Genomic DNA, 25,953 nt, shown 5'->3' on the forward strand with positions numbered 1-25,953 from the left:
GATACCTCAAATTTGAATCTCACCCATGTTTACTTGTGAGCATAGTGACAAATCTTGGGAAAATATCACGAGAAATTACCCAAAAAATAAAAAGGGCAACTTCTTATTTTTTCACATTCTCATGAGTTTTTTGTTAAAAAACATAAATATCTTATTTTAAATAGATATTTATGTTTTTTCGGCTATTTATTGAGAAAAATATGACTTTTTATTTTTAATATTTTTTATTTATATTTTCTTGTAAAAAATAAAAATTCAATTTCTCGCGACTTTTTTACTGCTGATATTCTGCCGTTTTTAACTTTTGTTACTTGAGAGTTGCGAGACGCGCCGGGCCGACATAATTCTGTCAGACGCGAGCAAGATATTTTTCTTTCCTCGCTAAAAATCCGCAAAGGTGGGCCCCACCACGTTCTCCGTGATTTGCTTTTTCTATCCCCTTCGCTCTTACGTTCGCTTTTGCTTCTTCCATTCATTTTAACGAACAGTAAAGGATCATCAAAGCAAAGCATTGCGCGTCCGATCCGTCTCCCACACGATCGACGGGCAATGGAGGGCAAAGGGCTGAGCCTGGAACGCATAAGGGAGTCTCTGATCCGACAGGAAGACACCATCGTCTTCGGCCTCATCGAGAGAGCGCAACACCCCTTCAACTCACCAACCTACGACGTCACCCCTCCCCTCGACGCCTCTCTCCTAGAAACCCTCGTCAAGGAGACAGAGGTTCTTCATGCCAAGGTATGCACCCACCACTTAATGATTTCCAATTACATATATCCCCATCCTTCCTTTTTTCCTCCTTGTTTCTTCAATTCTTTCTTTGTTTCTTCACTACAAGATGATACCCAATCGCGTTTCAGGGGAATGGTGCGTTTTCTCTGAGCTCAAAATGCCGGTCTTTGTTTCGTAGGGGAGTAATTCACTTGTAATTTTTTGTTGGTTGATCGTATATTTTCTTAGTTCAGCACGGATGTGATTTTACGTGTAGCTTTGATTGGTTTTTTATGCTTCTTATGTTTATGTTGGCACGGATTTGGATTGGATTTGTCTTGCTGGTTCATACCATGTGCATGATTTTCAGTTTTCCCCTTTTATTTTTGGTTTGTTACATGGGGAAAAAACAGTCACCTCACGGTTACTGTCCTCGTCGACCTGCTACTTACGTCACCCCATGGTGACAGTTGCAGGCAACTGTCAGTGCAACTGAATTCAGAAAACGTCGAAAGGGCCAACTCACACCCACGTGCAGTGGAATGCGTGGTTCGTGGGCTCATAACCCAATGTTGGCATTTCCTGCAAAATCAAACACAGAAAGAATACCTGTAGTTGCCATAGAATGCACGTGCAGGGTATTCAACATTCTCCTTAGCCGGTTGACGCCCACGATGAGCCCAGGCCTAAGGTCAACGGTGAGCAGGACCCTATACCACATAAACCTTATGTGGTATATGGGGTAAACTAATATGCTATGAATCTCATCATTTTCATAGCAGCCTACCCTCTTATATAATGGAGGAAAGAAGCAGTTACGTGAATGTAGACGTAACTCCCGCCCACTAACTCCCCATTATATGACCCACTAATGGTGTCAAACCGGGTCACCCAATGGGTTTTACCCAAATCCGTTATGTCCAACATTCTCCCACTTGACCCATTGACATCAAAACTGCATTAAATCGTGGTTTATACTGTTATCTCAATTTAGTTCTTTATGTGGGTTCACATGCTACCCTTTATCACAAGAATGAATCATATGAGTCATGGAGATGAACACTCATTTATGAAATGTCATATTTTCATGTACTACACTATAATTCACCTTCAGTGTGTTGAAATTACCTTTATGAATAGGTTGGTCTCTTACTTATTCTATTGGTCCTTTAAATATTGTTATTCTGCTATTCTCTCTAACTCATATGAGAGATCCTTTATGCAAAATCAATAATTTATTAAGCCATAGAGAATCAAATTCATATACACAAATGTGATCATATAATGTATTGTCATACATCAGAAGAAATAAAAAAGACCCATCCCCTTTACATGTTAGGAATACAATCCCGGTGCCAGCCCTTTAGTAAGGGGATCCACAGTCATTTTCTTCGTCCCAATTGTATCAATACATACCGGATTATTCTCAGTCCTTTCTTTAACAACAAAATATTTTAACTCCATGTGTCGACACGATGTTGAGCTCTTGTTGTTATTTGAAAAGGACACGACTGCTTTATTATCACAAAAGATCTTTAGTGGTGTCTCAATAGAGTCCACAATACCAAGACCTACAATGAAGTTTTTTAATCCATATGGCTTGAGATAAAATCTCGTATAAAATCAATAATTTGTGTCCCAATGGATTTTAAAAATTCCTTCATTGTCCTGCAGTAAGAGATGTCACCTCAAATATTCTTAGTCACTCGCGATTGCAAAACAACAAACTAAGATATTCGAACACTCCCACTTTTCATGGACATCATTTTAAGCGCTCCCACTTCTCGTAGACAGCCTTCAGAATGGCTGTTCTATTCTCTGTATGAGTGGAAGACAAATTGCTTTATACGAGATTCATATTGAAAAGGTAAATATGAGACTCCTTATTATTCACCTTTTCTGAGACAAGCATAGTTGAGTCATTACCGTTCCACTTTGGTGGAAACGACAATACTCATAGTTGTTCCGTTTCTTCAATTCTCAAGGAATTGACTTCAGTTGGTGAAACTAGCAGATCATATAACCAGAGGCAATTCAGCAGTGTACCTTTGGGTACGAATATACTTCATGGGCTAGAATACACATCTACTATTACACCCTATGTGAATTTGGAACACAACGACCTACCTTTGGATATAATCGATATTTCATAAACTCACACACAATCATAATAACGAATATTAATACAGTATAAAGAATTCTTAATCAACATGACTCAGATCACTTTGGTGATTACATGAATTGGTCAATCAAGATCTTTTACCAAAAACATATTCGTATTATGGAGCATGCCCATGCACATATTTTAATGCATGTATATTCATGACATAATACAAGTTCATGCTTCAACTAATATGCATAAACTAATTGTCATGAATTTAGTTATAATTCATGCTTATCATGCATAACTTAACTAACACAAAACACATGAATTAACATGCATAAGTCATGCATTATTTAGAACAAACACTTTATAAAGGATGAAAAAATATCAAAAGCATGCTCATATGGGTAAAACCCGGAGTCCTCAAGTAGGAACCGGTCAAAAACGACTCCGAATCGGTTTTGGAAAGGGCAGTATCAATTCCTGATCTGGTTCATGCCAAGTAGTGTTTGGACCCTGCAGAAGCATGGGTCTGACCCGGTTCAAACAGGATTCGGGTTTGACCCGGTTCAAACAGGATTCGGGTTTGACCCGGTCCGAAATGTACTCGGGTCAGATCCAGTCCGAAATGTACCCGGGTCGGATCCGGTCCGAACTGAACCCAGGTTGAACCCGGTCCGAACAAAACCCGGGTTGGACCCGGTCCGAACTGGACTCCGGTCTAACCCGGTCCGAACAGGACCCGGGTTTGGACCCAATCTTAAATCGGATCCGGGTCGGTCCCTCTGGTCCTGACCCAGCGGATCAGACCCATACCTGGATTTTGAATGGGTCTGGGTCCGGTCCTGGGTCAGGACCGACCCAAAAAAGCAATGGCAGGCCCGTTAGGGTTAAAGCCTTTTAATGGGGAAGAAGGTGAGCAGCCTCATCGAGTTTCACAGCGACCCACATCGCTGAAAAAGGTGAAAAAGGATCCGGATCCGATCCGTTTCCACATCGATCCATGGATTGTGTATCCATACTTATGCATTGTAAAACACTTAGACTGTCGGGTCTGGATACACCAGACCCGGATCCATACCTCTGTGTTGTAATTATAAAACACTGTTTAGGTCACGATTCTATGTATGAAAAAAAAAGGAAAAGGAAATTGTATCAGCCGAAAGCCTTGGGTTTCCTCTTCGTCTCTCTCTCTCTCCCTCTCTCTCTTTTCTCTATACAGGTGAAAAACTTTCATGGTATCAGAGCATAGATCCGGCTAAGGCTGATAAGGATTTCGGCAAGAGCGAAGTTCGAAAAATCGAGTTTAAGGATTCCGGCAAGAACAAAGTTCGGAAAATCGAGGTTTTTTGTATCCCTTTCCCTTTTCTTCTGTTTCTCTCCATTTCCTCTCCTCTTTGCTCATTCGTTCCTTCTTTTTTGAAATCTCCTGTGTACCCACACCTCACGTGGGTTTCTTTTCTCTGTGAAACCGTGATCCACGTGAACTCTATTCACGTGGGTTTCACATTTGGTGAATCTGTGATTCACGTGCACCATTTTTACGTGAGCACAGACTTTGGGTGACTGTGTTTCACGAATCTTCCCTTTTTTTTTTTTTAATCTTCCTTTACCTAATCTCCTCTAAGTCTGTCTTTGCATATTCGAATATTTTTTTATGATTCTTTACTGTTATGCTGTGAAACTTGTTCCTTGAGTATCTATTTCTATTCTTGTCAAAAAAAGGGGGTTTTCTTTTAACGTGTGAAGGCATTCTTCATCACGTCAATCTCAGTTTCTGGACTGTATAGAAAAGGTTCAGAAACTGATTTTCCTGAATCCGACAGCCTGCGATTCTCCTAAAAAAAAAAAGAAGGAAGAAAGCGGGCTGAACTTTTTGTGAACACTCTGGTTGACATTCTTATTGTTTTTCATTCTCAAATGGACCCTTACCTCTCTCAATCAAATCTTTCTTCAAGCTTTCTCAACCAACTTGTTTCTGAAAAGTTGAATACCTCAAATTTCTTGATTTGGAAGAGAAATTATTCCTTTTATAAGGAGTCAAGGTCTCTTAGGTCACCTGGATGGAACCACTCTCGTTCCACCGGAATTTGTCCCGAAAGAAGAGAAAGATGATCAAGGGGTGAGTTCGATCGTGTATGTCAAAAATGTAGAATTTCTCAATTGGGAAAGGAAAGATCAATCGGTTGTCGCATACATCACCTCAACCCTGTCTCAAGAAGTTCTAGTTGCCATTACCGGCAATTGTACAACGCTACAACTCTGGGAGCGATTGGTTCAGACGTACTCGCAGGTTTCTCAAGCAAGGATGGTTTTCTTAAAAAGGGAGTTTCAGTTGTTAAGAAAAGAATCCATGACCATCATGGAATATTTGAACAAGATAAAGACCATCACAGATCAGCTTGCAGTTATAGGATGTGTCGTAAGCGACAATGACATGGTGCAACAAACTCTGAGTAGATTGGGATCTGACTACAATATGATAGTCACTTCACTATTATGTCTTCCTACTCTTCCTTCTTTCGATGCGTTACGAGCGAAATTGATTCAGTATGAAATGACTCTCAAGGGATTCTCTGAGGAAACTCACATCCACACAAATTCTTAAGAAGTTTTTGCCACAGGAGTGACTTATGGTAGAGGACGAGGACGAGGAGGACAAGGGCGAAGTGGATACGGAGGGCGTGGTCTACTCCCCACTCCAAATATGTCTGCTCATGCGCAGGGATCAAGATCCATTCCCACTTGCTTCTTTTGTAACAAAAAGGGGCATATCAAGGCGAATTGTTGGCATAATCCAGAGAATAAAGGAAAGGGTCCACAGACAGAAATGAAAAGAAAATTCACCAATACCAGAGATAGTGGATAGATCAAAGATCTACTAATATATGCTTTATCAGAGTTGAAATTGAAGCAGAATGATGAAGGCACTTGGTTTGTGGACTCAGGAGCAGCGACTCATGTGACAGGTGATGCAAGTAAGATTTCTAATCCTATTCCTTATTTTGGAAAAGTAAGATTGTTACTGGAGATGGATCCCACCATCCTGTTTCTCATGTTGGAAAAACCGTCATTCCCATGTCACATTCCACTCTTACTCTCTCTGATGTTCTTCATGCCAAAAAGTTTGCGGAAGCAAAATAGAAATAGGAGGCGGAAGCAACAAGAACACAAAAGTTGAGAACAAACACTTATATTTCAATAAGTTGGAAAACTTACAAGATATACTAGACTTGAAGGCTCGACTGGAAAAACAAGAGGAAGGCTCGTTCGGAGCTCGCTCTGATGTTTTTCAATACAGACTGAAAGGCTATATATAACCTTTCAAATTGTGCAGTACAATAATTGTACTCCACTTTGCGTAGTGGCTACGCATTTACTTTAATAATTGTACTGCAGTGCGCAGTACAATAATACAAAAGCATCGTTGCAATAATGCAATAATGCGACAAACCGAAAGCAGATTGCAATAATGCAGTGTTACGACAAAAACTGAAAAAGCAAAAGATGCTGCAATAATGCAGCAAAACGACAAAAGTAAAAAGATATTCGCACGCAGGCGAATTATTACAAACGACAAAACTGAAAAAGTTATTCGCATGGCGAATTATTACAATATTGCGACAAGAGAGGTGGGACCTTGGAATCAAATTTTTACTTCTGCATTCCTGGCGATGATTTTGCCTAGTGTAGAGGCAATTTCTTTAACTTTTGCAAGGGATTGTTGGATAATCCCGCGGATATCACCCCAGTAATTATCTTTTGTAGAACAGTTGATACAGGCTTCCAACTTGATTTCCTGTATCTTAATAACGCATTCCAGAGCTTCTTTGACTTGTTCATTCGCAGCATGCTCTATGTGGAATAGAGCACGGCTGAGGATACTGCATTCTTCAAAGGTCCTCCCTGGATTTGTGTGTCCAGGTCTGTAGGGAGGATGGAGTTTCTCCATGATGGCCTTGTATTCTGTAACAAGGTCATTGCTTGGTCGCATAAAAGACGGACCTCCTTCAACATTTGTGGTGATTGGGATGGTCTTGCCCTCCATTCTTGAGAAAAATCAGAAAATTTATTAATAAAAACTAATTTTTCATCAGAAAGACGCCCTTTTCCCTTGATCATTACGGTGATCATTCTTGATAATGTGTCAGCTAACACGTTTTCTTTTCCTTCAATGTGCTCAAAGAGCACATTAATGCCAAGCCCAGTGATAAAGTCAACAAATGCGATCCATCGAACTCGCGAAGGCTTGTTGACGTTTGTTTTGTTGAAGAAACTGATGATCGCTTGATAGTCAGTTCTAATCAACAGCTCCTTATGCTCCAAATAATACAGCTTCAGGCTTTCCAGACTATTCATTACAGCATGTAATTTCTGCATCAATTGTTGATTTAGGAGGATCAAACTTGCCGCTTGCATAAGCATAAGGTCTTTCTAATGTTTTCGGGTCATACTTCTGAGGTTTCCATTTTATGACCCCTCCCCAACCTTCCATGCAGCCATCTGCTTCTAAAACCATGTAGCATTCGAGTGGTGGAATAGACAATGGTGGCAGGTCCCTGACCTGTTCTTTGATTTTTCGAACAAGCTTTCAATCTTGTTCATTCATCCTTCTCTCACCTGTAGGGCTAGTTTTTCCATACAGGGGAGCCAATAATTTTCCCAGGTTAGGAATGAAGTTTCGAGCATAATTCAAAATTCCTAACCATGATCTCATACCTGCTTTTGTATTGAGTTCGGCATCTGTTTTATCAAGAATTTTCTTGATAATATTCGGCTGTAAATAGATGTCGCCTTCTTTTATAATTGCTCCTAGAAATTCCATCTTCTTCTGCCCAATTGTCATTTTTGTTGGGCTGAGAACCAACCCATGTTGCTGGCATTTTTCCAGGAGAATTCGCAGGTGTTTAGCATGAGCATCCTCTGTTTGTGAAAACACGAGGATGTCATCAATGTAGACTGCTATAAAGTCCTCAGTTCCTTTAAAGCAGTTGTCCATTTTTCTTTGGAAAACAACGGGTGCATTTTTCAAACTGAATGGCATGACAAGCCATTCATACAACCCTTGCGGCACCCAAAATGCAGTTAACGGAATAGAAGATTTTTCCATCATTACCTGATGAAATCCACTTTTAAGATCAAATTTTGAATAAATCTTGTTACCTGCAACCTTTTTAATGATGGAGTTTATCCCTGGTAGCGAATATTGATCTTTCTCAGTGTTGTCATTGAGGCGCTTGTAATTGAAAACCATGCGCTCCTTCCCTTTTGTAACAACTCCTGTTTTCGGGTCTTGAGTAGTACCCGAATGAACGATTATAGCTGTTGTTCTATGCTGACTCTGTGAAGGCCGAATAACTCCTAGTTGCTGTAAGGCCATCACATGTTTCGCAAATGACTCCTTCATTTGCGGGGTAACCTGCTTTAGCGGCCGATCTTCAATGATAAAATCAGCATTTTTCAAGATAATTTTGCAGGTAATCTGATTTTTGGACCAGTGTCTTAACGGATCATCACCTATGTAACCAGCATCCGTTAGCTTCTGAATTAATGAAGAGAATTTCTTTTGGAAATTCTCTGGAGTTGGTCCAGAATTATACATCACTGCCTCCTGCAGTTGTATATACTCAAGCTCATCCACTTCTTGTACAAACGCAGAGATTTGAGTCGTTTGTTGCGTTTGAATTGTGGTAACATTTTTGTAGAAGGTAATAATATCACCTTCTATTCTTAAACCACCTTGCATCGCCCTGATGAAGTTGCAACCTATTATCATCTGGATTTCTCCACCCAGTTGCATGGGAAATGCATAAGTGTACGGGATTCTGAAGCTATTATCTCCAATAATCATTTTCCCGTACTTCAACTTTTTATTGGCGCTTTGTTTAGAGTTTACACCTGTGAACTGCACCGTGAAGGTGTTAGCCTCCAGTGCAGATACAGGTATAGATTTCTCATCTATACAACAAGTTGTAGCGCCGGTATCCAATATTGCTTTAACAGCAAAAATTGGAGTGCCTGGGATTTCAAAACTAACATTTAAATTGTAAAGACGATTTCTTACTGTCTTACCCCCACCACACTCCGCTGCGTATGTTTGTTCTCTTTGTAGAACAAATATGTCATCTGAATCGTCAGCTACTTCTTTGCTTTTATCATGGAGACCCAATTATTTGAAATCTTTCTTCAGATCTTGTACTACTAGCTGCTCCTTGAGATATTGAATCTCTTTCTGAAGTCGCTTGTTTTCAGCTTCAAGCCACTGAATATAATCAACCTGTGCTTTGATAATACTTCGGAACTTTGGAGGTTCTTCAGGAGTCTGTTGAACAGGCTCCACTGGCACATTGTGGTTGAAATAGTGCGGACCGCATAGTCCACAAGCGACGATTCCACAGTTAGAGCAATTTATCCTTGCTCTCTTCATCGTTTTTATCCTGCAACAACAACAGATTGGATTTTCTACCACCTGGTTATGTCGCCAGTCGTGGTTGCAATCCATCTGGTCAGGCTTTAGCAGGATGCTGGGTTGATAACTGTCCTTCTTATCCTCTCCAATGCGCCGTATCATATTCAGACTTAGAGTCTGCAATTGATGCTCTAAAGATTCATCATTTTCTTCATTCTCAGATACTGAGAATATTGCATCACTGACAGCTTCGCCTTCATCGACCGAAACTATATCGTAATCATCAGGAAGTTCTAATCCTTCAAAAATAGCCGTTCTCCTGATGTTTCGCTTTTCATTTGGGCATTCTCTAGCGAAATGCCCTTCCTCTCCACAGAGGTAGCACTTACATCTTTTAGTTCTTAAAAGATGTTTTCTCTTCTCAATTCTGGCATGAGAAGGATGGGGCTTTCCTTTGTAAGTAGATGATTTACGAAGCCCATACCTTTTCTTTTCTCTGGATTCTTTGTAATACCCAGGTATAGGTATTTGTGAACAGAAGGACAGATTCTTCAAAGATCGTTTGAATGCTGCGTCCTTACACTCTTGTTTCAAATACTGATATGCAAATAAGATTCTTGGAACGAGTCCAATATTAACAGTTGGGTATCGTTCATCGAATCCTCTTTTGATACGGCTACCAAGATCACCGGGCATCTTCATCCAGAATTTTTCCGATATTTCATCGGAAATCCATACTCTCCCAGTTTTTGCAGCGAGATGTAGATAATCATTCATGTATTGAACAATATATTTTATATTGCTGCATGAGAGTTTTTCCAAATCCCTGTACGCTTGATCTTGAATCCCCGTAGTTCCTTGGGCAGGATCTTCAAGCGTAAAAACTAACCGCATCTGGGCCAATATGTTATTGGTCCCTTCTCTTCCATCTGCTGTTGTAATGAGGTGTTCGTACTCATTCTGGTACTTCATCCTCCATTGGACCCATATTAATTTTTCAATTTCTCCTAGCAGATTTTCTATGAAATCTGCCTTGTCTCGTGCATCAGTGAAACCCTTGTCAGCGACAAGGTTCCTTGTGATGGACTCCCACCTGGAGAAAACATCATGAAACAGGCCGATTTGTTGTGGAATTACGAAAATCGCGCCTTGGGTCTGCTTTGCAGAGGGTAGGTCCCACATCTCAGTGTTGGATCCTCTCTTAAACTTGGTTCTGCTACTCGATGCTCCTTCAAAATGGGGAATAATGGGAGGAGTCTGACCTGTAGCAGGAGGATAACCAGGCTGGTTCATAGCAGTATCCTGCTGAGCCGGATTATAAAAAGAGGAACCTTCAGATGTGTTGGCCGCAACTATGGCCTTTTTCAGGTGAGAAAAGGTTGGGTAATCCAACTCTTCTTCGAGGGCGAACGTCTTTTCTTCGGCAAATGGATTAATAAAATCTTCTTCGCCGTAAGAATCCCATTTAGGCCCTTCATCTATTTGAGCACTTTGATTCGCAAGATAATTGTGATAACTTTCAAAATCGTCATCACTTTCTTCAGAAAAGAACGCCAGTATGTGCTCTGTTTCATCATCCGGTTCTTGAGTGTAATTCGAGAACCTAACAGAAACGCGACCATCTATTAAATTAGATGTCGTTGATTCATTTGGGGTTGATGGCGGTACCACTGATGAGTCCGAGATAATCCAATCAAGGCTCTGAACGCCCTGATTTGTGAGCCTCCGTCCGGGGAGCGCAGTGACTCCATGGCTATTTAAATAGTCAGTGACATGACTAATTTGGTAAGCAAAAGCCATGTTGGGGGTGTTGGATAACCTCCCAATTAAACCTCGGGTGATGATAAGATTGGCTTCACCGCTTCGTCGGTTCTGGTAACCCCTGGTTCTGATGGAAATTTGGAAGTGATGGTAAAAATCTCGTAACGTCATTATTGTATCAGGTACAATAAAGGTAATCTGACGTACCCTTGAAAGATCCACTTTCATGGTAGCAAAGACTGATTGGTCATTTTGCCACCTTGTGTCACGGAAAACTATGAGGGCTTGAGTACCCTCATCCATCCGATGTAAAATTTGAAGCCGTACCTGCGCCAGGCCTATGTGAATGAAGCGGAAATTGCTTCTCCGCAATTCTTGAAAGCTGTCTGGCTGTATGAACAGACGATCAACTTGTTGACCATCTAAACATGAAATGGCTGCTTCCGAGAGATGCTGATACACCCTGTGTTGGGCTGTATCTTGCCGGGAGTTGTACAGTACCTCTGCCGGTACCATATTAGAACGCTCCCTTAAGGACCGACGAAGTTGTTGATCTGGTTGGAGCTGAGACTCCAAAATCTCCAGATGTGGCCGTCGGTGGAAGAATCGATTAACCCCCCTTTGGAGGTTATGCAGACGCCGTTGACCAGATCTATAGTCTCGGATCTGATCTTCGAATTCAGTTGTAGTAGAAGATGATGATGGAGAATTGGCAACCGCAGTAGGGCGTAGATCCATCACTTGGTAATCTTCTTGATTTCGTCGCTCAAAATTGTATAAGGATCCTTAAAGACCTTGAACTTACCTTTCTTTTCAGAAACGTAATCAAGGTCTTTAAGAATCCTTATACAATTCTGAGCGACAAAATCAAGAAGATTACCAAGTGATAGATCTACGCCCTGCTGCGGTTGCCAATTCTCCATCATCATCTTCTACTACAACTGAATTCGAAGATCAGATCCGGGACTATAGATCTGGTCAACGACGTCTGCATAACCTCCAAAGGGGGGTTAATCGATTCTTCCACTGACGGCCACATCTGGAGATTTTGGAGTCTCAGCTCCAACCAGATCAACAACTTCGTCGGTCCTTAAGGGAGCGTTCTAATATGGTACCGACAGAGGTACTGTACAACTCCCGGCAAGATACAGCCCAACACAGGGTGTATCAACATCTCTCGGAAGAAGCCATTTCATGTTTAGATGGTCAACAAGTTGATCGTCTGTTCATACAGCCAGACAACTTTTAAGAATTGTGGAGAAGCAATTTTCGCTTCATTCACATAGGCCTGGCGCAGGTACGGCTTCAAATTTTACATCGGATGGATGAGGGTACTCAAGCCCTCATAGTTTTCCGTGACACAAGGTGGCAAAATGACCAATCAGTCTTTGCTACCATGAAAGTGGATCTTTCAAGGGTACGTCAGATTACCTTTATTGTACCTGATACAATAATGACGTTACGAGATTTTTACCATCACTTCCAAATTTCCATCAGAACCAGGGGTTACCAGAACCGGCGAAGCGGTGAAGCCAATCTTATCATCACCCGAGGTTTAATTGGGAGGTTATCCAACACCCCCAACATGGCTTTTGCTTACCAAATTAGTCATGTCACTGACTATTTAAATAGCCATGGAGTCACTGCGCTCCCCGAACGGAGGCTCACAAATCAGGGCGTTCAGAGCCTTGATTGGATTATCTCGGACTCATCAGTGGTACCGCCATCAACCCCAAATGAATCAACGACATCTAATTTAATAGATGGTCGCGATTCTGTTAGGTTCTCGAATTACACTCAAGAACCGGATGATGAAACAGAGCACATACTGGCGTTCTTTTCTGAAGAAAGTGATGACGATTTTGAAAGTTATCACAATTATCTTGCGAATCAAAGTGCTCAAATAGATGAAGGGCCTAAATGGGATTCTTACGGCGAAGAAGATTTTATTAATCCATTTGCCGAAGAAAAGACGTTCGCCCTCGAAGAAGAGTTGGATTACCCAACCTTTTCTCACCTGAAAAAGGCCATAGCTGCGGCCAACACATCTGAAGGTTCCTCTTTTTATAATCCGGCTCAGCAGGATACTGCTATGAACCAGCCTGGTTATCCTCCTGCTACAGGTCAGACTCCTCCCATTATTCCCCATTTTGAAGGAGCATCGAGTAGCAGAACCAAGTTTAAGAGAGGATCCAACACTGAGATGTGGGACCTACCCTCTGCAAAGCAGACCCAAGGCGCGATTTTCGTAATTCCACAACAAATCGGCCTGTTTCATGATGTTTTCTCCAGGTGGGAGTCCATCACAAGGAACCTTGTCGCTGACAAGGGTTTCACTGATGCACGAGACAAGGCAGATTTCATAGAAAATCTGCTAGGAGAAATTGAAAAATTAATATGGGTCCAATGGAGGATGAAGTACCAGAATGAGTACGAACACCTCATTACAACAGCAGATGGAAGAGAAGGGACCAATAACATATTGGCCCAGATGCGGTTAGTTTTTACGCTTGAAGATCCTGCCCAAGGAACTACGGGGATTCAAGATCAAGCGTACAGGGATTTGGAAAAACTCTCATGCAGCAATATAAAATATATTGTTCAATACATGAATGATTATCTACATCTCGCTGCAAAAACTGGGAGAGTATGGATTTCCGATGAAATATCGGAAAAATTCTGGATGAAGATGCCCGGTGATCTCGGTAGCCGTATCAAAAGAGGATTCGATGAACGATACCCAACTGTTAATATTGGACTCGTTCCAAGAATCTTATTTGCATATCAGTATTTGAAACAAGAGTGTAAGGACGCAGCATTCAAACGATCTTTGAAGAATCTGTCCTTCTGTTCACAAATACCTATACCTGGGTATTACAAAGAATCCAGAGAAAAGAAAAGGTATGGGCTTCGTAAATCATCTACTTACAAAGGAAAGCCCCATCCTTCTCATGCCAGAATTGAGAAGAGAAAACATCTTTTAAGAACTAAAAGATGTAAGTGCTACCTCTGTGGAGAGGAAGGGCATTTCGCTAGAGAATGCCCAAATGAAAAGCGAAACATCAGGAGAACGGCTATTTTTGAAGGATTAGAACTTCCTGATGATTACGATATAGTTTCGGTCGATGAAGGCGAAGCTGTCAGTGATGCAATATTCTCAGTATCTGAGAATGAAGAAAATGATGAATCTTTAGAGCATCAATTGCAGACTCTAAGTCTGAATATGATACGGCGCATTGGAGAGGATAAGAAGGACAATTATCGACCCAGCATCCTGCTAAAGCCTGACCAGATGGATTGCAACCACGACTGACGACATAACCAGGTGGTAGAAAATCCAATCTGTTGTTGTTGCAGGATAAAAACGATGAAGAGAGCAAGGATAAATTGCTCTAACTGTGGAATCGTCGCTTGTGGACTATGCGGTCCGCACTATTTCAACCACAATGTGCCAGTGGAGCCTATTCAACAGACTCCTGAAGAACCTCCAAAGTTCCGAAGTATTATCAAAGCACAGGTTGATTATATTCAGTGGCTTGAAGCTGAAAACAAGCGACTGCAGAAAGAGATTCAATATCTCAAGGAGCAGCTAGTAGTACAAGATCTGGAGAAAGATTTCAAATAATTGGGTCTCCATGATAAAGGCAAAGAAGTAGCTGACGATTCAGATGACATATTTGTTCTACAAAGAGAACAAACATACGCAGCGGAGTGTGGTGGGGGTAAGACAGTAAGAAGTCATCTTTACAATTTAAATGTTAGTTTTGAAATCCCAGGCACTCCAATTTTTGTTGTTAAAGCAATATTGGATACCAGCGCTACAACTTGTTGTATAGATGAGAAATCTATACCTGTATCTGCACTGGAGGCTAACACCTTCACGGTGCAGTTCACAGGTGTAAACTCTAAACAAAGCGCCAATAAAAAGTTGAAGTACGGGAAAATGATTATTAGAGATAATAGCTTCAGAATCCCGTACACTTATGCATTTCCCATGCAACTGGGTGGAGAAATCCAGATGATAATAGGTTGCAACTTCATCAGGGCGATGCAAGGTGGTTTAAGAATAGAAGGTGATATTATTACCTTCTACAAAAATGTTACCACAATTCAAACGCAACAAACGACTCAAATCTCTGCGTTTGTACAAGAAGTGGATGAGCTTGAGTATATACAACTGCAGGAGGCAGTGATGTATAATTCTGGACCAACTCCAGAGAATTTCCAAAAGAAATTCTCTCCATTAATTCAGAAGCTAACGGATGCTGGTTACATAGGTGATGATCCGTTAAGACACTGGTCCAAAAATCAGATTACCTGCAAAATTATCTTGAAAAATGCTGATTTTATCATTGAAGATCGGCCGCTAAAGCAGGTTACCCCGCAAATGAAGGAGTCATTTGCGAAACATGTGATGGCCTTACAGCAACTAGAAGTTATTCGGCCTTCACAGAGTCAGCATAGAACAACAGCTATAATCGTTCATTCGGGTACTACTCAAGACCCGAAAACAGGAGTTGTTACAAAAGGGAAGGAGCGCATGGTTTTCAATTACAAGCGCCTCAATGACAACACTGAGAAAGATCAATATTCGCTACCAGGGATAAACTCCATCATTAAAAAGGTTGCAGGTAACAAGATTTATTCAAAATTTGATCTTAAAAGTGGATTTCATCAGGTAATGATGGAAAAATCTTCTATTCCGTTAACTGCATTTTGGGTGCCGCAAGGGTTGTATGAATGGCTTGTCATGCCATTCGGTTTGAAAAATGCACCCGTTGTTTTCCAAAGAAAAATGGACAACTGCTTTAAAGGAACTGAGGACTTTATAGCAGTCTACATTGATGACATCCTCGTGTTTTCACAAACAGAGGATGCTCATGCTAAACACCTGCGAATTCTCCTGGAAAAATGCCAGCAACATGGGTTGGTTCTCAGCCCAACAAAAATGACAATTGGGCAGAAGAAGATGGAATTTCTAGGAGCAATTATAGGAGAAGGCGACATCTATTTACAGCCGAATATTATCAAGAAAATTCTTGATAAAACAGATGCCGAACTCAATACAAAAGCAGGTATGAGATCATGGTTAGGAATTTTGAATTATGCTCGAAACTTCATTCCTAACCTGGGAAAATTATTGGCTCCCCTGTATGGAAAAACTAGCCCTACAGGTGAGAGAAGGATGAATGAACAAGATTGAAAGCTTGTTCGAAAAATCAAAGAACAGGTCAGGGACCTGCCACCATTGTCTATTCCACCGCTCGAATGCTACATGGTTTTAGAAGCAGATGGCTGCATGGAAGGTTGGGGAGGGGTCATAAAATGGAAACCTCAGAAGTATGACCCGAAAACATTAGAAAGACCTTGCGCTTATGCAAGCGGCAAGTTTGATCCTCCTAAATCAACAATTGATGCAGAAATTACATGCTGTAATGAATAGTCTGGAAAGCCTGAAGCTGTACTATTTGGAGCATAAGGAGCTGTTGATTAGAACTGACTGTCAAGCGATCATCAGTTTCTTCAACAAAACAAACGTCAACAAGCCTTCGCGAGTTCGATGGATCGCATTTGTTGACTTTATCACTGGGCTTGGCATTAATGTGCTCTTTGAGCACATTGAAGGAAAAGAAAACGTGTTAGCTGACACGTTATCAAGAATGATCACCGTAATGATCAAGGGAAAAGGGCGTCTTTTTGATGAAAAATTAGTTTTTATTAATAAATTTTCTGATTTTTCTCAAGAATGGAGGGCAAGACCATCCCAATCACCACAAATGCTGAAGGAGGTCCGTCTTTTATGCGACCAAGCAATGACCTTGTTACAGAATACAAGGCCATCATGGAGAAACTCCATCCTCCCTACAGACCTGGACACACAAATCCAGGGAGGACCTTTGAAGAATGCAGTATCCTCAGCCGTGCTCTATTCCACATAGAGCATGCTGCGAATGAACAAGTCAAAGATACAGGAAATCAAGTTGGAAGCCTGTATCAACTGTTCTACAAAAGATAATTACTGGGGTGATATCCGCGGGATTATCCAACAATCCCTTGCAAAAGTTAAAGAAATTGCCTCTACACTAGGCAAAATCATCGCCAGGAATGCAGAAGTAAAAATTTGATTCCAAGGGCCCACCTCTCTTGTCGCAATATTGTAATAATTCGCCATGCGAATAACTTTTTCAGTTTTGTCGTTTGTAATAATTCGCCTGCGTGCGAATATCTTTTTACTTTTGTCGTTTTGCTGCATTATTGCAGCATCTTTTGCTTTTTCAGTTTTTGTCGTAACACTGCATTATTGCAGTCTGCTTTCGGTTTGTCGCATTATTGCATTATTGCAACGATGCTTTTGTATTATTGTACTGCGCACTGCAGTACAATTATTAAAGTAAATACGTAGCCACTACGCAAAGTGGAGTACAATTATTGTACTGCACAATTTGAAAGGTTATATATAGCCTTTCAGTCTATATTGAAAAACATCAGAGCGAGCTCCGAACAAGCCTTCCTCTTGTTTTTCCAGTCGAGTATTCAAGTCTAGTATATCTTGTAAGTTTTCCAACTTATTGAAATATAAGTGTTTGTTCTCAACTTCTGTGTTCTTGTTGCTTCCGCCTCCTATTTCTATTTTGCTTCCGCAAACTTTTTTATCATGGAGACCCAATTCTTTGAAATCTTTTTCCAGATCTTGTACTAGTAGCTGCTCCTTGAGATATTGAATCTCTTTCTGAAGTCGCTTATTTTCAGCTTCAAGCCACTGAATATAATCAACGTGTGCTTTGATAATACTTCGGAACTTTGGAGGTCCTTCAGGAGTCTGTTGAACAGGCTCCACTGGCACATTGTGGTTGAAATAGTGCGGACCGCATAGTCCACAAGCGACGATTCCACAGTTAGAGCAATTTATCCTTGCTCTCTTCATCGTTTTTATCCTACAACAACAACAGATTGGATTTTCTACCACCTGGTTATGTCGCCAGTCGTGGTTGCAATCCATTTGGTCAGGTTTTAGCAGGATGCTGGGTCAATAACTGTCCTTCTTATCCTCTCCAAGGCGCCGTATCATATTCAGACTTAGAGTCTGCAATTGATGCTCTAAAGATTCATCATTTTCTTCATTCTCAGATACTGAGAATATTGTATCACTGACAGCTTCGCCTTCATCGACCGAAACTATATCGTAATCATCAGGAAGTTCTAATCCTTCAAAAATAGCCGTTCTCCTGATGTTTCGCTTTTTATTTGGGCATTCTCTAGCGAAATGCCCTTCCTCTCCACAGAGGTAGCACTTACATCTTTTAGTTCTTAAAAGATGTTTTCTCTTCTCAATTCTGGCATGAGAAGGATGAGGCTTTCCTTTGTAAGTAGATGATTTACGAAGCCCATACCTTTTCTTTTCTCTGGATTCTTTGTAATACCCAGGTATAGGTATTTGTGAACAAAAGGACAGATTCTTCAAAGATCGTTTGAATGCTGCGTCCTTACACTCTTGTTCCAAATACTGATATGCAAATAAGATTCTTGGAACGAGTCCAATATTAACAGTTGGGTATCGTTCATCGAATCCTCTTTTGATACGGCTACCGAGATCACCGGGCATCTTCATCCAGAATTTTTTTGATATTTCATCGGAAATCCATACTCTCCCAGTTCTTGCAGCGAGATGTAGATAATCATTCATGTATTGAACAATATATTTTATATTGCTGCATGAGAGTTTTTCCAAATCCCTGTACGCTTGATCTTGAATCTCCGTAGTTCCTTGGGCAGGATCTTCAAGCGTAAAAACTAACCGCATCTGGGCCAATATGTTATTGGTCCCTTCTCTTCCATCTGCTGTTGTAATGAGGTGTTCGTACTCATTCTGGTACTTCATCCTCCATTGGACCCATATTAATTTTTCAATTTCTCCTAGCAGATTTTCTATGAAATCTGCCTTGTCTCGTGCATCAGTGAAACCCTTGTCAGCGACAAGGTTCCTTGCGATGGACTCCCACCTGGAGAAAACATCATGAAACAGGCCGATTTGTTGTGGAATTACGAAAATCGCGCCTTGGGTCTGCTTTGCAGAGGGTAGGTCCCATATCTCAGTGTTGGATCCTCTCTTAAACTTGGTTCTGCTACTCGATGCTCCTTCAAAATGGGGAATAATGGGAGGAGTCTGACCTGTAGCAGGAGGATAATCAGGCTGGTTCATAGCAGTATCCTGCTGAGCCGGATTATAAATAGAGGAACCTTCAGATGTGTTGGCCGCAGCTATGGCCTTTTTCAGGTGAGAAAAGGTTGGGTAATCCAACTCTTCTTCGAGGGCGGACGTCTTTTCTTCGGCAAATGGATTAATAAAATCTTCTTCGCCGTAAGAATCCCATTTAGGCCCTTCATCTATTTGAGCACTTTGATTCGCAAGATAATTGTGATAACTTTCAAAATCGTCATCACTTTCTTCAGAAAAGAACGCCAGTATGTGCTCTGTTTCATCATCCGGTTCTTGAGTGTAATTCGAGAACCTAACAGAAACGCGACCATCTATTAAATTAGATGTCGTTGATTCATTTGGGGTTGATGGCGGTACCACTGATGAGTCCGAGATAATCCAATCAAGGCTCTGAACGCCCTGATTTGTGAGCCTCCGTCCGGGGAGCGCAGTGACTCCATGGCTATTTAAATAGTCAGTGACATGACTAATTTGGTAAGCAAAAGCCATGTTGGGGGTGTTGGATAACCTCCCAATTAAACCTCGGGTGATGATAAGATTGGCTTCACCGCTTCGCCAGTTCTGGTAACCCCTGGTTCTGATGGAAATTTGGAAGTGATGGTAAAAATCTCGTAACGTCATTATTGTATCAGGTACAATAAAGGTAATCTGACGTCCCCTTGAAAGATCCACTTCCATGGTAGCAAAGACTGATTGGTCATTTTGCCACCTTGTGTCACGGAAAACTATGAGGGCTTGAGTACCCTCATCCATCCGATGTAAAATTTGAAGCCGTACCTGCGCCAGGCCTATGTGAATGAAGCGGAAATTGCTTCTCCGCAATTCTTGAAAGCTGTCTGGCTGTATGAACAGACGATCAACTTGTTGACCATCTAAACATGAAATGACTTCTTCCGAGAGATGCTGATACACCCTGTGTTGGGCTGTATCTTGCCGGGAGTTGTACAGTACCTCTGCCGGTACCATATTAGAACGCTCCCTTAAGGACCGACGAAGTTGTTGATCTGGTTGGAGCTGAGACTCCAAAATCTCCAGATGTGGCCGTCGGTGGAAGAATCGATTAACCCCCCTTTGGAGGTTATGCAGACGCCGTTGACCAGATCTATAGTCCTGAATCTGATCTTCGAATTCAGTTATAGTAGAAGATGATGGAGAATTGGCAACCGCAGCAGGGCGTAGATCCATCACTTGGTAATCTTCTTGATTTCGTCGCTCAGAATTGTATAAGGATCCTTAAAGACCTTGAACTTACCTTTCTTTTCAGAAACGGTAAGACCTTTGAATTTTTCAGACAGATCCTTTATAATCTCGTCTTCCTTAGACTCAGTCTGAGAACTGATTGTCTTTAATTCAGCGACGGAGGCAGCCAAGGCTATCTGATTGCTCAGAACTTGGGTAAGTAACTGAACTATAGAATTCCCTTGTTTTGCAAGGGTAGTCAAAGCAATTCCAGTATCTTTAAGAGTACTGGAAGGGATATAAACAATGGTCGGAGGGTCAATGGGACTAGTTTCAGACGCAGCTTTCTTAACAGCAGGGTTATCAGAAAGACTAACGGGAATTGAACTAGATGACTGACCGCTCATTAATTGGCCGACAGAGCAATCTTACATTAAGAAAAACATTGTCTCTGTCTCCAAGCTTATTGATGATAATAATGCTTCAGTTGAATTTACTCCCTTCTCTGTGCAGGTCAAGGACCTACCGCACGAGGGAAACATTCGCTGAAGGAAAAAGACGAGGCAATATGTATGTCTTTGAAGAAGCTCCATGTCATGCTGTCCGCCCTGCTCACCTGAATTCGAAGCCTTCGTTAGAGTCGTGTTCATCTTCTTCTGCTAATGTTTTTAGCATTTTTGAATGTAATAAGCCATTCTTATGGCATAGTCGGTCAGGACATTGTGGGAGTCATTTTATTGAGAAACTTGTCTCTAATAATCTCATTCCAAAAGAAAGTCTTAATGGGAATGAGAGCAGTCATAAGTGTTCCAGTTGTCTTTCATGTAAGAGTCATGTATTGCCTTTCCATTTCATTAATAAGAGAGCTTCAAAACCTTTTGAGATTATTTGTTCTGATGTATGGGGACCCGCCTCAATTGTCTCTGGATCTGGGAGCAGATACTATCTAATCTTTGTTGATAGTTATTCTCGATACACTTGGATATATTTCATAAAGAATAAGTCGGAAGTCTTCTCTTTGTTTCAAAATTTTCTTTCCTTGGTCAAAAATCAATTTTCTGAGTCCATTCAATTTTTCCAATGTGATGGAGGTGGGGAATTCTCATCCCGTGATTTTGTTTCTTTTCTTCGAAATAATGGAATAGGAAGAAGGGTGTCTTGCCCCCATACTCCTCAACAAAATGGGATTGCTGAACGAAAACATAGACATATTGTTGAAAGTGCCATGAGTATGCTTCATGACAGTAATCTTCCTATCAACCTATGAACAAAAGCCTTTCATTCTGCCGTGCATGTGATAAATAGACTGCCCATGGTTGTTCTGGAAAATAAGTCTCCTTATCACTGCCTTTTTGGAGCCCATCCTAGTTATCATGATTTGCGTGTTTTTGGTTGTGTTTGCTATGTGCATATTGATCAGTCCTTGAGAAACAAGTTTCAGGACAAAGCCCAGAAATGTAGGTTTGTGGGATATGCAGATGACTACAAAGGATATAGGTGTTATGATCCCACCAACAAACGTATTAGAATCTCAAGAAATGTTGTCTTTGATGAACAAAACTTTGATGACGAAGCTGATGCAACGAATATGCCAACTGAAGTTTACTATCCTTGGTTGAGTTCAGAACTTTTTGTTAACTCGAATGAAGCATGCTCCTCAGATTGCGTGCAACAAGAAGAAGAGAGTTTTGAAGACACTGGGATGTCGAGATCACAGAATACAAAAGAAGTACCAGGCAGATACAAGGGCATTGTCTACTCTAGACAGAGACCGACAGCATCAAGCCATTCAGATCATGTCTCAGACGGCAATCCGACTACTTCTCATACTCTTGAGGTCAGAAAATCAAACCGCATACGACATCCCATTGACAGGTGGGTTAGCTATAACAATTTCTCATTGGATTTTCAACTCTTCTTAACTGCTCTCAATAAGGAAGATGAGCCCATCATGTACTACCAGACAACCACTTCTATCAGGTGGGTAGAAGCCATGAATGATGAAATGCAAGCCTTGCATGAATGTGGAACCTGGGAAGTTGTTCTCAGACCACCTGACAAAAATGTTGTCGGATGTAAATGGGTCTACAAAATAAAGTACAAGCCAGATGGAACCATTGAACGATACAAGGCAAGGCTTGTGGCAAAAGGATTCACTCAAGAAGCAGGGCAAGACTATGATGAGACCTTCAGTCCGGTTGTAAGAATGGGAACAATCCAAATTATTATTTCACTGGCCGTTGAACATGGATGGAAGTTGAGTCAGCTTGATGTAAAAAATGCATTCTTGCATGGGGATTTAAAGGAGGAAGTATACATGGAGCAACCCCCTGAGTATCAAGAACAAAATTGTAAAACTCATGTGTGCAGGTTAAAAAGAGCTATCTATGGTCCGAAGCAAGCATCTCGCTCATGGTTTGATAGCTTCTCGCTAGAGATTCAGAAACATGGATTTTCACGTTCCATGCTGGACTACTCATTATTTATTTTTAGAAGTCAGACTGTGAGCACTCTGTTATTAATTTATGTCGATGATATTGTCATCACAGGAAACTCTGCGACACACATCCAAGAAGTAAAAGACTTACTAGGACAGAGGTTCAAAATGAAAGATCTTGGAGTTCTACGTTATTTCCTTGGTGTAGAAGTTGATAACCAGGCTCATGGCTTGACACTCACTCAGCACAAGTACACCGTAAACGTTCTCAGCAAGGCAGGCATGCAAAACTGTAAACCTCTGGGAACTCCGAGTGTGCTTCATCAAAAACTTAGCGCTGAGGATGGAGATTTGTATGATGACCCCACCAGGTATCGAAGCATAATAGGAATGTTACAGTACCTCACATTCACCAGACTTGATATTGTTTATTCAGTCAATCAAGTGTCTCAATTTATGCATGCGTCACGCACTGGACATATGGAAGCGGTCAAGAGGATCCTTAGATATCTGAAAGGGACTATTGGGGATGGATTGATATATTCACCACAGTCATATGGCAAAGATGAGCACGGACTCACTCTATATTGTGATGCAGACTGGGCAGGAGATCCTGATGAACGAAGATCTACATCAGGATATTGTGTCTTCATTGGAAAAAATTTAGTCTCTTGGAGCAGTAGAAAACAAAAGGCCATCGCTAGATCAAGCACTGAGACTGAGTATAGATCTATGGCTGCTGCTACTGCCGAAGTCACATGGATCAGGCATCTACTAACTGAAGTAGGAGAAAAGATTTCCCACACTACTTTGCTATGTGACAACCAAAGTGCAATCAACATGTCATTCAATCCAGTACATCACAGTCGTGCCAAGCACATTGAGATCGACCAACACTTTGTGAGACAGAAGGTTGAAGAAAAAGAGATTGAGCCTGAGTTCATCAATACTGAAAGACAAGTTGCAGATCTATTTACCAAAGGGTTAACAAAGGATCGTTTTTGGATGCTTAAAGGCAAGTTGTTCATGGTACAAAACCATGATCAACTTGAGGGGGGGTGAAAAAGGTGAAAAAGGATCCGGATCCGATCCATTTCCACGTCGATCCATGGATTGTGTATCCATACTTATGCATTGTAAAACACTTAGATTGTCAGGTCTGGATACACCAGACCCGGATCCATACCTCTGTGTTGTAATTATAAAACACTGTTTAGGTCACGATTCTATGTATGAAAAAAAAAGGAAAAGGAAATTGTATCAGTCGAAAGCCTTGGGTTTCCTCTTCGTCTCTCTCTCTCTCCCTCTCTCTCTTTTCTCTATACAGGTGAAAAACTTTCAATCGCCCCACAGCGAAGTACGACGACCGTTACCGGTGCCCAGTCGATGACACCCCGACGAGGGTAAACCCCTCTACAGCCCAACGGCCACATGAGAGAAAAGGGTTTTTTTTAGACCCCGGATGCCACACGTCGCCGGACGGACGCCGACAATCTGGCAAACTGGCAACCCCCCCCCAACAACGTCCGAGGCAACCCCGGCGACAACAGACCCGATTGCAGCCCGACGACTGGAGGAGCAAAGAAAAGGGTTTTTTTAAACCCCAGACGCCTGCCATCCGGCGACAACCCCAGATGCAGCATGTTGCCGGACGGGGAAAGCAATCTCTCCCTCCGGCGACAACCCGCGGCGAAGGTAAACCTTTGTTTTTTTATCTGATCTGCTGCTGGGGATGTTCGACGCCTTATGGCAACCATTGTCGCCTGCCGATGACTGTCGCCGTTCACCAGTGATGAAGAACCTCATTGCCCAACGACAAAGGTAAACTAAGAAGAGGAGGTTCGTCGGGGTCATTCCGGCGACTGGAGAAATTACATGGAAGGGTTTCGCCACATGTCGCCGGCAATCCGGCGAAACAACCCCCTCCCCTGGCGACGATCCACGGCAGATCCCGGCACCAACAAAGCCGCATGCAGTTCGACGGCCATAGGGGCAGAAAGACGATCCACTATTTTTTTTGTGGATGTGATGCCGGGAACGTTGTCGCCCCACGGCTACAATCGCAGGGAATAACAGTTGCCTCATGGCGACAATCACCATCTATTGGCGACCAAAGTAGACGGGCTGCCGGGAAATACTATTTCCCCACGACAACAGTTTGCCAGAAAAAATAGTCACCTCACGGTGACTGCCGTCGTCGACTTGCGACTTATGTCGCCCCATGGTGGCAGTTGCAGTCGACTGTCAGCGCAACTGAATTTAGAAAACGCCGAAAGGGCCAACTCGCACCCACGCGCAGTGGAATGCATGGTTCGTGGGCCCATAACCCAATGTTGGCGTTTCCTGCAAAATCAAACACAGAAAGCATACCTGTAGTTGCCATAGAGTGCACGTGCAGGGTATTTGGCGTTCTCCTCAGCCGGTTGACTCTCACGATGAGCCCAGGCCTAAGGTCGACGGTGAGAAGGACCCTATACCACGTAAACCTTATGTGGTATATGGGGTAAGCTAATATGCTATGAATCTCTCATCATTTTCATAGAAGCTTACCCCCCTTATATAACGGGGAAAATAGGCAACTCCCACCCACTAACTCCCCATTACGTGACCCACTAATGGTGTCAAACCGGGTCACCGAATGGGTTGGACCCAAATCCGTTATGTCCAACAGAAACCGTACCCGAGATCAGAGTCCTGGCCGTGCTGGTCCCGTACCTATGGTCACCATCTTGGTGGTGTAAGATGCCCCTTCCCTCTCCTTGCATGTGCATACTTTGCATCCCACCGTAAACACAACAATAAATTCTGTCTTATAGGATACATAGAGTAAGACCAACATGGGAAAGACAGAAAGATTGAGGAACAGATCACTGGGTGAACTCTGATACACTCCCTATCTTCTATATCGAGCACCGATTCTTATTAGAATCGCAAAAGAATCCCACCAACATTCACCGAATAAAGCTTAAAAGCGGAGAAATGCCAATTTTCTTCAAAAAAAAAAATTCATTGGCTTCAAGAAGAAAATTACGTTGAACCAGTGGAATGATACATTGGGTTTAGATTCTAGGCAGCCAGCATTGCCAAGATGCGAGTGGTCAAATCCATGTAGAAATTGGAAATTCATGTTGAGC

General features: G+C 41.9%; 1 protein-coding gene across 1 annotated transcript in view; it reads left to right on the forward strand.

Annotated features, from left to right (window-relative positions):
- Positions 1–464: 464 nt before the first annotated feature.
- The window catches only part of LOC149835432 (chorismate mutase 2-like), a 46,890-nt gene continuing 21,401 nt past the window's right edge, over positions 465–25,953 (forward strand). The window contains exon 1 of the mRNA XM_090010521.1: positions 465–738. Coding sequence (XP_089866647.1) covers positions 550–738 — 189 coding nt within the window. The 5' untranslated portion in view covers positions 465–549. The remainder of the gene's footprint in view (positions 739–25,953) is intronic.

Source organism: Nuphar pumila, chromosome 6 (assembly GCF_984573655.1).
Source record: "Nuphar pumila chromosome 6, dmNupPumi1.hap1.1, whole genome shotgun sequence".
NCBI lineage: Eukaryota > Viridiplantae > Streptophyta > Magnoliopsida > Nymphaeales > Nymphaeaceae > Nuphar > Nuphar pumila.